Source organism: Adiantum capillus-veneris, chromosome 17, assembly GCF_014529385.1.
Source record: "Adiantum capillus-veneris isolate H3 chromosome 17, ASM1452938v2, whole genome shotgun sequence".
Taxonomy (NCBI): Eukaryota; Viridiplantae; Streptophyta; class Polypodiopsida; order Polypodiales; family Pteridaceae; genus Adiantum; species Adiantum capillus-veneris.
Window position 1 is genome coordinate 51,725,857 of NC_140947.1, and position 14,598 is coordinate 51,740,454.

Genomic DNA, 14,598 nt, shown 5'->3' on the forward strand with positions numbered 1-14,598 from the left:
TTGTACTTCAGTGCTCCTAAATTTATTTGTATATTCGTTTTTCCTAAAAAGCCACAGGATGCCTATGTATAATGCATCATGTTGCAAATTTACAAGAGAACCAACACTTTTATTATGTATAACAGTATAATATAACATAGTTTTATCTTAAACCGGTAAAAAAAAAATTATTTGATAGAGAAAAAGATGCATAATAGAATGTATCAATAAAAAAAGGAAACTAGACTACAACAATCCAAGAATTTATTTCAAAATCTAAGTTAGAAAAACATGGTGGGCGATACATTATTAGTGAGTATTGCTCCAAATTATTATAAAACAACAAAGTAAATAATATTATAAATCTAATATAAATAATATATATGTAACATTATCGATTTAATTTGAATAAAATACATTTAATACTTTATATTGTAAATATTACATAAACTATAAGCATAATAAATTTTGCTAGAAATAATTACAATTTCCAAAAAAATTATGACGATTTGTATATTGCCATCTTTGTTGTGCTGTATTTTGTCCAGTGACATATGCCTATACTACCAATTCCTCTCACACATATATCAGATATATAGATTCAATCCATTGCTAATTACAAAAGAATGCGAAACTTCTTTTTACAATGTATTCCTTCTTTACTAAAAATTTTCTTTCGAGACCAGCTTGAATATGTACCTAAATTACCTATATATATATATATATATATAGAGAGAGAGAGAGAGAGAGAGAGAGAGAGAGAGAGAAAGAGAGAGAAACACAAAAGAAGAAGAAAAAGAAGCAAACAAGTTCTTAATACCATACGAACAATACAAGAGATCCGAAACTTAAACTATAGATAGCAATAAAACATTACATATTATAAAATATATGTCTTTTTTTTTGCAAGGACATCCATAAACGATTAATTTCTTAAATATTAGTCACATTTAAGCGACCCATATACTTAGTTCTATTATATATAACAATGAAATAACTATTTTAAAAAAATGATTAATTATTTATATTACCATGCATAAATTAATATACAAATAACATCCAACTAAAATATTATTTTGAAACTACTCTTTTAACGTAGGAGTAGTATAATACATGCTTTACATAGATATACACGAGTCATAATTTATTTGCATTTCGGTTATACTTAACTATTATGTATATTTACAAGAAAAAAAGAATTTTTGCTACACAAATACTATGTTCAATACTGTGTTTAACAAAATAGAATAGTCCACCTACACTCTTTATAATAAAAAATGCAGAGTGCATTATACTATCATTAAAAAAAATGTATATAAAGTATTTACTAAATTTTTCCTGCATACTAAGGATTATATCTACCTCATTTTGTAATTGTGGATACTTTTACATTGATATTTAGCACTTACGTTACCTTCTTTTTTTACTTTGCTTGTAGATTTTTGAAAAAAAAATAGTACTTATGTTTTTTTTTGCTTCTTATGTTTTGCTCGCAGATTCTTTAAAAAAAAGTAGTTCACCCATGGACTCAGTCAGTGCCGAGCAGGTATAAATTTACATCTTTTAAAAAATTAGTTTTTTTAAACGATAAATTTTGCACTTACTTATTAGATTGTTCAGAAAAAAACCCATAGTCAACCATACTATTTATAATAAATATTGTAATTATATATATATAAAGAAAATATTTAGGAATAATTAGTAACTTAAAAATAGTACAGAGTATATATGCATGTAGTAGATACAAATCATTTATTTTAATAGATAAATAGTGCTGATTATTTTTTCGTTTTCCTTTGACTTACTGAACCCCCTTTGCAAGTAGAACACTACTATTAGCACACCTACAATGAAGGTCAGAGATTTCTCTGAACAAATGAGATCTGGTACCGTCTTTGAAGGGCTCATTCTTAACAGATACGGAACATATGACCAAGCTTCTTCTACAAACATGGCTCCATTCCTACAAGCAGACCTTGTCGATGAAGAAGGATTCACAACGATTACACTCAATATTAATAAATCTCACATAAACAAATTTGAGTCCATTATTCAAAAACGAACGTGGATCAGGATAGAGCATTTTTTGATCCAGCTAAAAAAGCCTCCATACAACAAAGGTGATGCTCCAGTAATTATTGTCCCTGACAATAATACAGTGATACAGAAACTCCCAGTTAAGAACATAGAAATTACGTTCTTCTCGAATGCAAATTTTTTTGAGTTGACTCATGTTTCAGAACATATTGAGAAAGAAGATACAATCTCTGCAGTAGTTATCCAAGATGGAGGGCCAGAAGTTATAGGCAAAGATAAAACCATTTTCCATGTACAATTTGCAGATGGCGTGAATGAATATGATCGGCGTAATGTAAGTACTAGATTCAATTTTATACAGCTAGCCAAAATTATATATACCTGATCGATGTTCTCTGGAAAATATATTTATGAACGTTGTCTTCATGAGTGAATGTGAAGAAGATCGAAACACTATTTTAAATGAGTTTAACAATAAAAAGTACGCAATGTTCGTGCTCAAAAATTTGTTCTCCAGTTCATATAGAGGCAAACGGTCTTTGCAATTTCGCACATCTTCGATTGCAATCCCTGTTACTGACGACGACTGCAAACATCATTTACAGAATGTTGCCGATTTTTGGAAAATGTTAAAAGAGGTAATTTACAGTATTACATACTATACTCAAACACTTTTTAAAAAAAAGATAAGTACATATATATGCACACTCCTCTACATATACATATACATGCGAAACTTGAAGCATTGTTATTTGTACAGGTGAATGGTTGCTTGGTTTTTGCACCCCCAACCCGCATTTTATATCGGATGTGAACGTTGTAGCTGCAGAGTCCAAGATAGTTTCTACTCTACGCCTAATACCAACACAACCGAATTATATTGTACACGATGCTCCAGAAATACTCGAGCAAAGCCTGTCCCATACTTGACTAGGACAATTCAGAGTGATGGGATTTGTATGAATGTGTCTGTAATAAATGGCTGGGTCATGAACCTCCTTGATATAAACGAAGCAATCGACACATTCTTTCAAAACCACAAAAAAGAGTTTTACAAGAAAGTCATTACTACACGTATTCAAGGCCATTTCAAGATAAATAATGCAAATGCTGTTGTAGATTACGAAGGAGGATCTTTCAAAAAGATTAAAATTGTTGAATCATCACAGGTATATATCATCATTGGTATATTTTTACAAAAAAGTATTTTTTCATTAAAGCCTCTCACGTTTGTATGTTCCTTTCTCCAGGAGTCTGTAGCATGCTCACTGGAAATGTAAATTCAGGTATTCATTTCCGTTACTAGATGCATGGTCACTACTTTTACTATGAAATAATGTTTTCCTACTTTTACAGGGACTTGGTGCAAACAGTTTCGAGTATCAGGCATTCTGAGAGAAGAGAAAAAAATATATATACTTGTACATGGACTTGGTCATTTTGTATAAAAAACAGACGTTTTACACATAGAAAAACTTTACTTCCTTATAAAAACTATCAAAATTTTATAAGACAAATGGTTGATAGCTTATTGTATAAAAACTATACATATTTTGAAGCAGGATTAAACTGTTTGAAAGATTATATATATGTACCTGGTGATTGCTTGTTCAATACTCTTAGTTATTTACTGGATAACACAGTCTCCTCTGCTATGCTACGAAAAACTATCATTAATAGCTTCATATCTTCTTTACATAATTATAATAATGAAGCCCTAAAATGTTTAAAAACTTTTTTGTCGCTTGATATCTTGTTGACTTTGCACAATGTCTACTCTTTAAATGAATATTTTGAAAAAATGCAGCTACCAGCATCGATTGGAGGTTTATGGGGAGACCACTTTTGCATATTTTGGTTTTCTCGCTTATTTAATAAGAGTGTAACACTATGGTCCAAGACCTCACACAAAACATATATTACATACTCGTCTAAGTTTAATAGAACTTTATATATATTGTACAATGATCGACTTGCACATATTGGACATTTTGATCCCTTAGTCCCACACCAACCTGCTTGTACTACTAACCACAAAAATATACTGACACAAGAAACTACTACATTTTATCCATGCTTTTGTGATTTGCAAACAGTGAAAGATTTTAATTTTAATGTTGGTGATTGTATGTTTGACTCTATTGCATTCTTGCTTAACTATGAAAACACACAAGAACATTTGATTATCACAAACGAAGAGCTAAGACACAGAAGCATCACTGAACTAGTTGAAAGTCTTCATAAAAACGATCCCATAGCTATCGAAACAATACAAATCCATTTAGTACCATCCTTTCTACAAGAAACTCATGGTATTGAGACTATAGAAGAATATATTCAACGAATGATACTACCATCATCTCTAGGTGGTTTATGGGGAGATGCAGTTATACTATATTGGATTGCACCAGCTCTCAAATTAAAGATCAATGTGTGGGGCTCATCTTATCATACAATATTATTTGATACAACCTTCGTGAGCAATAATAAAATATTGAATGTACTTTTTCATGAAGAATATGGAAAAGAGGGACATTACGAACCTCTTTTCTAATAAATAAGAGAACAAATAAAAGAAAATCAGCTCAATACATCGAATGCCAGAACAAGAAAATAGTACACACAGAAAATGAGAATTTTGTTTTTCGAAATAAGTATAACCAACAGAATAAATTTGCCCTTCAAGATAGGAAAAAATATATAAAATGGAATAAATTTTTTGAGGAAAAGTTATTAGAAATTTTTCAAAACAATATACATGCGAAAAAACAAGAAATATCTAATATATTTTTACAACAAAATCAAAATTTTACTGGAACTCTGAATGCAGTTAATACTAAACTTACACGGTTGTTAAAAAGACAAAACTCTTCTAAAAATTTTGAAAATATAGAACATACTAGGCCACTAAAATGGAACTCGTATACAAATATAAAATTGCTTGATTGTTATAAAGAACAACGACTAGTATCAAAAAAAGAAATTTGTACTACTTTTTTGCACCAAATCAATATACCAATAAATAACCTCAATAAAGTAAGAAAACATCTGGATTTCCTACTTTTTAAAAAAAAGGCAAACATCCAGAAGAGGAACTAGAAGGAGATACAATATCTGACGATTTCAAGAGCGAAATTCAATACGTTATGACAACATTTCATGAAGCTACGCAAGACATACCCATAAACCCTTGTGTTTGTTGCAAACGATTGTGTTTTTCTAATGAGATAACTTGAAATCATGCATATGAAATATGAATGATTAAGCATGAAACCTTGTCTATTTTGAACCAAGACAATGCATCAGAATACCAACTATGTACTAGTTGCATATATTATTGTAAAAAAAAGAAAATCCCAAAATTTACCTCTCCTTCGTTTATTCAAATGAATGAACCTATTCCATCAGTCTATATTCTTAATGAACTTGAAGAACATTTAATTGCACCAAGAAACACATTTTGCCAAATTCACCAATATTTGCATTATGGACAATTTCTACTACGAGGAAGTATAATCAATATTCCAGCAGCAATCAACATAATTTGCAAATTATTGCCTCGAATAAGCATTGAAAACACAACTATAGGCATAGCCATAAAACGAAAATTATAATATAAATCAATTTATAAAAGTGGTCAGAGTCAACCACGATATGTAATTGAAGCTTTACTTGACTTGATTTATACTCCATTATATAAAGAATATGCAGTACAAATTCATGAAGAACTTATTCAACAACTCCTTAGTCTCCGATCTTCAGAATCTAATAACAACATACACGATTTTAGTTCATTGAATAATAAAAACTTTGAAAATCACAACATCGAAAATAGCGAACTTCATGAAGAAGCAATCGAGCCACATACAGATACTTTAATACACAGTTTTTTAGATTCAAACGACTTTTTTGATGCTTCTACAAACGTTTTAACTATTGCGCCTTGCCAAAACAAAAAACCATTAGGTATATTTGTTGATAAAGACTGCGAAGAACTAAATTTACCTTCCCTTTTTTTATGGGAAAAGACGCTACAAACCACTTGGACCCTACCGATATACATACCAAAACATTTGTCAGTGGGAAATCACAAAAAAAAGATCAACGATTTGCTAACCATATAACAAACATATTTTTTTAAGCAATAAAAATAATGATTCATCAGATTCACTCATCAGCATGGATAAGACTTAGAAAAGCTACACTGAACAATCGAGTACTATGTGTCAAAGACGTCAAAACAAAAGAAAACCTTGAGAATATACTACATTCAGATATTGGTTATAGAGACCTTCAACGATTACGAATTTCTCCAGATTACTATGAGCAATTACGGAAAAATATTTTTGCAATGATCCGTCAGCTTGGACCACCTACTTTTTTTGTTACATTTACAAGTGGGGAACGTAATTGGAAGCCATTACAAAAAGCACTACAAACTCTCTCAAAAAACAAATCGCTCCAAAAGCAACAACCAAGTTTGCAAGACTACATAAGAGAAGACCCAGTTACATGTGCACGGTATTATAACCATAGAATAGCATGCTTACGGGACACATTGAAACGTGCATCATTTATATATGGTACAATCAAAGACTTTTTCTTCGTTCCTGAGTTCCAATCACGTGGAAGTGAACACGATCACAGTCTTCTTTGGATTGATAATGCTCCGATTTACAATGGAACAAACGAAAAAGAAATAGTCACTTTTGTAGATCATTACATATCTTGTGATAAGACACAAATCGCAGAGCACTTGCAACACAGTCAAATACATTTTCACACGCACACATGTAAAAAACATAATAAAAAACTCTTTAGATTTAAATTTCCAAAACCACCATTTTTAAATACAATTATTCTTAAACCTCTAGAAAAAACTAAAAACAGTGATAAAGAAAATGCTAATAAAATTCAACAATACTTAGAAATATACGATGATAGCAAGATCCTCGATTTTTGCCAATTTCTCTTCGCTCTAGAAATGACTGAGACTACTTATTTAAGAGCAATACAATCAACAATTAAAAGACCAACAATTTGTTTGAGGAGAAACTTACAAAATATTCGAACAAATGCATTCGCAAAATATCTGATTAACATTTGGGAAGCTAATATAGACTCCCAGTTCATTTTAGAACCATATGCAGCAGCACAATATTGCACTTCATATTTAACGAAAGTCGATAACACTCTTACAAAAACCTTTCAAGAAATATTAAAACGTGCAAAAATAGAAAAGACCAATACAATTGAACGAATCAAACAACTTGGATCAGCATTACTAAATACGCAGCAAATGCCAATATAGCAAGCAATTTACATAATATTATCATTGCCTCTCTTCCATGCAACACACACATTCCAGTTCATAAATACAGCGCCAAAAAATGAACATGCTTTCGTTCTAAAACATCCACGAGAATTAGAAGGCTTACGAGACGAATCCACAAGTATAATGAAAGAGTCAATCATAGACAAGTACTGTCAATGACCACCACATTTAAAAGATTTCACATTAGCAGACATTGCAGCTGAATATAATTATAATCAATATTTAAAGAAAAGAAAAAAAGAAAAAGTAATTAGATCAATCAGATATAGCAAAGCACGAGATTCTGAGAACTACTATAGAGAAATGGCACTTATGCACTTACCTTTTCAAAACAATGAAAATACTCTTATGAATGGATATATGAGATGGAAAGAAGTATGTGAATCTAATGAAAAGAAAATACAAGAAAATTATGATAAATATAACTATCGATTAAGTAATACGATACAAAACCAATGTAACAATATTGAAGAACTAAATACAGAGAGTCATTCAGACTCTGATAATGATGAGAATACCTACATCAAAATTACGAATACAACGGACATAGAAACTGTCGATATCGACACCCAAATTGGAAAAATAGGATATAAAACATATAAAAAAGAGCAACACCAAATACTAACAATTCCAGGTTGAACTCTTGAAACATCTCAACGCCATATGCAGATATGAAATCTTAATACACAACAACGACACTTCTTCGATGATATACAATACAGATTGGATTATGAGTCTCAAAGCCAAATATTTTCTTTTGTAACAGGTGGAGCTGGAACAGGTAAAACAACTCTCTTGAGAGCAATCAGTGAAGAACTTGTTAGGTTTTATAATTCCAATAGTAATTGTGAATTGATGAAGCTAAAAGTCCTTAGACTAGCATACACGGGTAAAGCAGCATATAATATTGATGGAACTACAGTTCATTCAGCTCTGCATATATCAATAAACCAGAAAACTCTAACACAGATTCCAGACTTATATCTAGACAACCTGACTAAATCATATAACGAGCTGAAAGCTATCATCATTGATGAAATTTCATTAATAGGAGCACACATGTTTTCGTACATAAATAAACGTCTCCAAACAATCAAACATATTTACCATCTACCATTTGGAGGATTGCATATATTTTGTTTCGGTGATCTATATCAGCTTCCTTCTGTAAGAGATAAATGGATATTCTTAGACACTAATCCACTTACACCAAATATCTGGAAAATTTACTTTTCGCAATATGAATTAACACAAGTTATGCGGAAAAATGACATAATCTTCATAGACATATTGAATAGAACCAGAATTAACCAGCAGACAGAAACCGATATCAAAATTTTGAACACATTGTGCTTTAAAAAAATTGAGCATGAGATTCATGTACCTCATTTATACTATACACATCAAGAAACTCAAAAATATAATAATGATGTTCTTGAATTGACAGAAGGATCAACCTTTACTCTTGCCGCAGTAGGCATACCCCCCACAACTAATCCTACAATTTTAACCAACGCAAACAAGATTGCAGGACTACATACCATTATAAAAATAAAACCATCAATGTTAGTTGAACTATGTGCAGGAAATTACGATGTTTCTGATGGTCTCGTAAATGGAGCAGATGGATATTTTAAAACTATTACAACATACAACACCAAAAAAATTATATGGATTCAATTTTTAAACAAAAAAGTAGGACAAGAAACACGCACAAAGTATAAAGTCCTCTATAATTCTACCATGGATCTTACATGGACATGCATATTTCCAACAAAAAAAGAATTTTAGTTAGGATTGAACACTAGTTAACGAATATACAGAACACAGTTTCCAGTTCAACAAGCTTCTGCTCGAACAGTGCATCGTTCCCAAGGACTCTCATTACATGCAATGGCATTTTCTCGTAAGAAATGTAACAAGCATGGATTAACCTACACAGCTTTGTCACATGTACAAACACTGGAATACTTATATTTATTAGATCCTCTGAACGAGAGAAACTTTGTTTTGGACAAGGATGTCGCAAATGAAACCCGCAGGCTTGCTACAGAAGCAAAATGGAATACAATAATTCCAAAATTGAACTCTCCAAACAAAAATAACATCATGGTAACAACATTAAACACTAAATCATTCTTTAAATATTACGATGATATACAATTACATCCTCTGCTACAGTCAAGTGATATAATTTGTTTTCAAGAAGTCAACACAATGAATCTTGCTTTACCGTTTTGGAGCAGAAAATTTAACTTGATCTCAACTGAAACTTTGCACAATACAACAATTATATATGATTCATCTATCATACTCACTTCAAAAACTATATACACATCTACTTTTTATGACATTATCAAAGCAACATTTACAGTTAATGAAATAAGACACCTACAAATAATAACAGTTTACCGATTTCCAAATACAAATATACAGCCATTTCTTGATACACTTGAGACAATTTTACTTACATTCCCTCATGATACACAATTACTTATTCTCGGTGATTTCAATATCGACATGCTTAAACCATCTCATCAACGACTAAGCTTACAACAATTAATGAACAAGAATAATTTACAGATCGTAAACAAATTACCAACAACTACATATGTAAGCTTGTTTGATCACATATGGACTAAAAGAACACAAACAATACTCAAAACAAATAACTATCCTGTATATTGGTCGGATCATGATGATGTTTATATATCAATGTAAAAACAAATCACTTTCTTACACTAATTAAAATAATACAACAAGACAAAAAATATATTTTTCATATTCTTACAACACAACATTCTTGAGAACAAAAAAGTCTTAATACATATCAGAATCACAAACATTTAACAATATGTATTCTGCCATATTATTAGAAAAAAAAAAACAAGATCTTAGACTATCTTATCAACAACCAAAGTTACAACAATTTATAATAAAAAAACAAGCTACTAATAACTACATACATAAATTTACTCAATCACATATAGATTTAAAAAATTACAAGACTGCTGAAACAAATGACTACAATTATAGTGCTGTATACTGCCAATACAAAAGAAAGACCACTTTTTAACACTACTTAAAACAATACAGAACAAAAAGAATAATCCTTCTTTACTCTATGAGACACTGTATTTTTGTTTTTTTTATAAAAGTGTCTTCGATCAACTTACTGAACATATACAAAAGTTTTCAAAAAACAATAAGCAAGTCTTTTAAATATAATATAGACTAAGACAAATAGCAATAACACTCTTTTAAGCTACTACACAATAAACTTCTGATCGAGGTAAATACAACATTACTATTATAAAAAAAAACTTTGAAATAAACTAGAAGAAAAAACCAAACAACTTCAATCAAAATACAACAAAACAACGAGTAATACTCCATTTCTCTTACTGTATTGCTAGACACCCTTTGCACGACAAAAAAACTCAAAAAAACATACATACTACTTTATTCACTGATACAATATGTACAAATACTGTTCGTATCCGATCCTTACTTATCTTACTATTTCCATCCCAAGGTAAAATTACTTACTGCTCTATATTTGATTCCTTCATTTGGATTTCAGATGTCTCAATGCTACAATACTAACTATCATGTCCTTTCTATTTTAAAAATATTGCAGATAGATTCTTCTCAACTATGCATATTCATATGCATAGAGCCATGCAGAATGCAAAGTACACATTGCCCTCAGAAATGTAAATAAAGACTCTCAGAGTGACGTGCGGATTTGGGTAGACAAGTGGCTCCACCATTGAAATTAGAACAACTACCTTCATAATGTACCAATTATGAAGAGACAACAAAACGTAAGCATCAAAGAAAAGCCCATTCTCTTTTTTAAACATTCTCTCGTGCTTTAAAGTGTTTACTACAATTCTCATGTAGAGTCTAATAATAAAATCCGTTTGTCTTGTCATGCAAGGTTTGACTATCAAAACAAAGCTGTCATCATCAATTAAATCACATCCCAAGTAAAAACTTAATGGAGAATGCACAAGTGTTGATATTTGGCATGACAACTTGCCCCCATTAAAAAAACCATCTACCATTTGAAACTGTATAGCCCAAGCGACCGAATGTGGAGGACTAAAAAAATTTTCAAAAAGCCGCCACGGCAAAAAAATCTCCCTCAAGAGATTACTAATCTTACCATTGGGTCCATACTCAGAATCAAACTATCATCTGAAGATACAAAGTCTTGAAGATTGGTGCCCCCAAAAAAAGCTTAGCTACTACAACTCACTGTTTCCTCTGCAGAAACATAGAAATAGTATATCCAGAAAAGTCCCCAGACCTAAAAGAGGTATCACTTTTGAGGCACTTTCTTTGTCGCCAAAGAGAACAAACTATAAATAGCTTACGTATAGATATCTGATTTCCAAATTCCCTGTTATCCTACTGAAACAAGATTTTAAATATATTGTTTTTGTCAGTTGATGTGCTACAATGTCTTTTTGTTCATATCATTTAAAAAATAATTATTGACAAAATATAGTAGTTGGTTATATAATTTGTATTTTAAACTCTTTTCATGAAAATTTTACGTAAATAGTAAAATAATCCAATGTCACAGTTAACTATGTCGCATGCTATATATGTCTAATTTTCCACAATATTGGAGATACATGACACATATTCTACAAAGTACATCCTTCATATTGACCACTCCTAGATATGTCAACCGATCCTGCGCTTGTAATACACTCAAACCTATAGCTACCCTTCTCTGATATGCCCTTAGCATTCAGAAATATTAATTCAGATCTTTGACTACCTTTTTTCTTGCATTACATTTTCCACATTTATATTACAATCCACATATCTTCCATGACCCAAAATTTAGTATTTTCCTAGATCACCATTTACATTACTTATTACCACAAGCTACCGAGCATAATTCAATAACATTTTGAACCAGCAATTTTGATTTTACTTTTAGGCAGTGAGATTTGTATCCCATCCTTACTCGTCTTACTATTTCCATCCCAAGGTAAAATTACTTACTGCTCTATATTTTATTTCTTCATTTGGATTTCAGATATCTCAATGCTACGATACTAACTATCATGTCCTTGCTATTTTAAAATATTGCAGATGGATTCTTCTCAACTATGCATATTCATATGCATAGAGCCATGCAGAACGCAAAGTACACATTGCCCTCAGAAATATAAACAAAGACTCTCAGAGTGACGTGTAGCTTTGGGTATACAAGTGGCTCCACCATTGAAATGAGAACAATTACCTTCGTAATGTACCAATTACGAAGAGACAACAAAACGTAAGCATCAACGAAAAGCCCTTCTCTTTTATAAACATTCTCTCGTGCTTTAAAGTGTTTACTACAATTCTCATGTAGAGTCTAATAATAAAATCTGTTTGTCTCGTAATGCAAGGCTCGACTATCAAAACAAAGCTGTCACCATCAATTAAATCACTACCCAAGTAAAAACTTAATGGAGAACGCACAAGTGTTGATATTTGGCATGACAACTCGCCCCCAGCAAAAAATCCATCTTCCATTTGAAATTGTATTGCCCAAGCGACCGGATATGGAGGACTAACAGAAATTTCACAAAGCCGCCACAACCAAAAAATCTCCCTCAAGAGATTACTGATCTTACCATTCGGTCCATACTCAGAATCAAACCATCATATGAAAATACAAAGTCTTGAAGATTGGTGCCCCAAAAAAAAGCTTAGCTACTACAACTCACTTTTTCCTCTGCAGAAACATAGAAATAGTATATGCAGAAAAGTCCCCAGACCTAAAAGAGGCATCACTTTTGAGGCACTTTCTTTGTCGCCAAAGAGAACAAACTATAAATAGCTTACGTATAGATGTCTAATTTCCAAATTCCCTGTTACCCTACTGAAACAGGATTTTAAATATGTTGTTTTTGTCAATTGATTTGCTACAATGCTTTTTGACAATGTCTTTTTGTTCATATCATAATTTATTCACAAAATATAGTAATTGGTTATATATTCGTATTTCGAACTCTTTTCATGAAAATTTTACATAAACAATAAAATAATCCAATGTCGCAGTTGACTATGTCGCATGCTGTATATGTCTAATTTCCACAATATTGGAGATACATGACACATATTCTACAAAGTACAGCCTTCATATTCACCACTCCTAGATATATCAACCGATCATGCGCTTGTAATACACTCAAACCTATAGCTACTCTTCTCTGATATGCCCTTAGTATTCAAAAATATTGATTCGGATCTTTGAATACCTTTTTTCTTGCATTACACTTTTCACATTTATATTACAACCCACATATCTTCCATGACCCAAAATTTAGTATTTTCATAGATCACCATTTATATTACTTATTACCACAAGCTACCGAGCATAATTCAATAACATTTTGAACCAGCAATTTTAATTTTACTTTTAGGCAGTGCCCTCGTCTACTGTAGACGACCTTGTTTTATATAGTTTGAACTTTGCACACAATATAGTAACCATACGGTCTCTTTGTAGTTGCTTTGCACTTGCCTACTTACACCAAGGGTTGGTTTGCACACAAGTAACCATATGGTCTCATAGATGTTCCATGCAACCTTGGTGTCACTTGAGCCACTAGTGATACCACTTATACATTTTGGCTCCTTTTATTGTTACTACACAAGTCCCCGTGAACACGAGCGCGCACACCCCCAAATTCACCTTGTAATGTCACTTAATTAATCTTGTTAATTCATACATCATATCTTTGCTTCTAATTACATGTTAATATTTGCGGTATCTTCCATGGCGCATGAAGTCGCAGAGGGAGGAAGGGTGATAGGTGGTTCATTAGGGCCCATAAAAATTTAGGAAAATAAGCCTCAAAACCATTGGATATGAGCCAAGGTAGCGGTTCTCATGCGATGCAATATAGTTATCAATTAATTTATGAAATAAATTTGCCTCATTTGTGGTCACACATGCACCAATTATTTGTCAATTAGTTGCGGCCAACCTTGAAAAAGTGATAGAAATTGCCTTTTTTGCTTGTAATTTTCTTAGATTTTCTCTTTGTAGCATTGAACCTTGTGTTGGTCAAGGCCAAGTGGGAAGTAAAAATCATGTCCTTGAAACATGATATTAGCACATTGTATGCTACCAAACAATGAAAATACCCCTAACTTCTAGCATAGTTGAAAGGAAAACCACATAATCCACCCATATCATGGTCATGAACTAGATTCATTCCCATCTTATT

The 14,598-nt window shown here is 31.6% G+C and overlaps 1 protein-coding gene across 1 annotated transcript; it reads left to right on the top strand.

The window, feature by feature from the left end:
* Positions 1-1,828: 1,828 nt before the first annotated feature.
* LOC147437241 (uncharacterized) lies at positions 1,829-3,411 on the top strand. Its single transcript, XM_086486536.1, has 3 exons — positions 1,829-2,346; positions 2,429-2,654; positions 3,373-3,411. Exons 1-3 carry the CDS (start codon positions 1,829-1,831, stop codon positions 3,409-3,411), a joined length of 783 nt encoding a protein of 260 aa, XP_086342662.1.
* Positions 3,412-14,598: the final 11,187 nt, after the last annotated feature.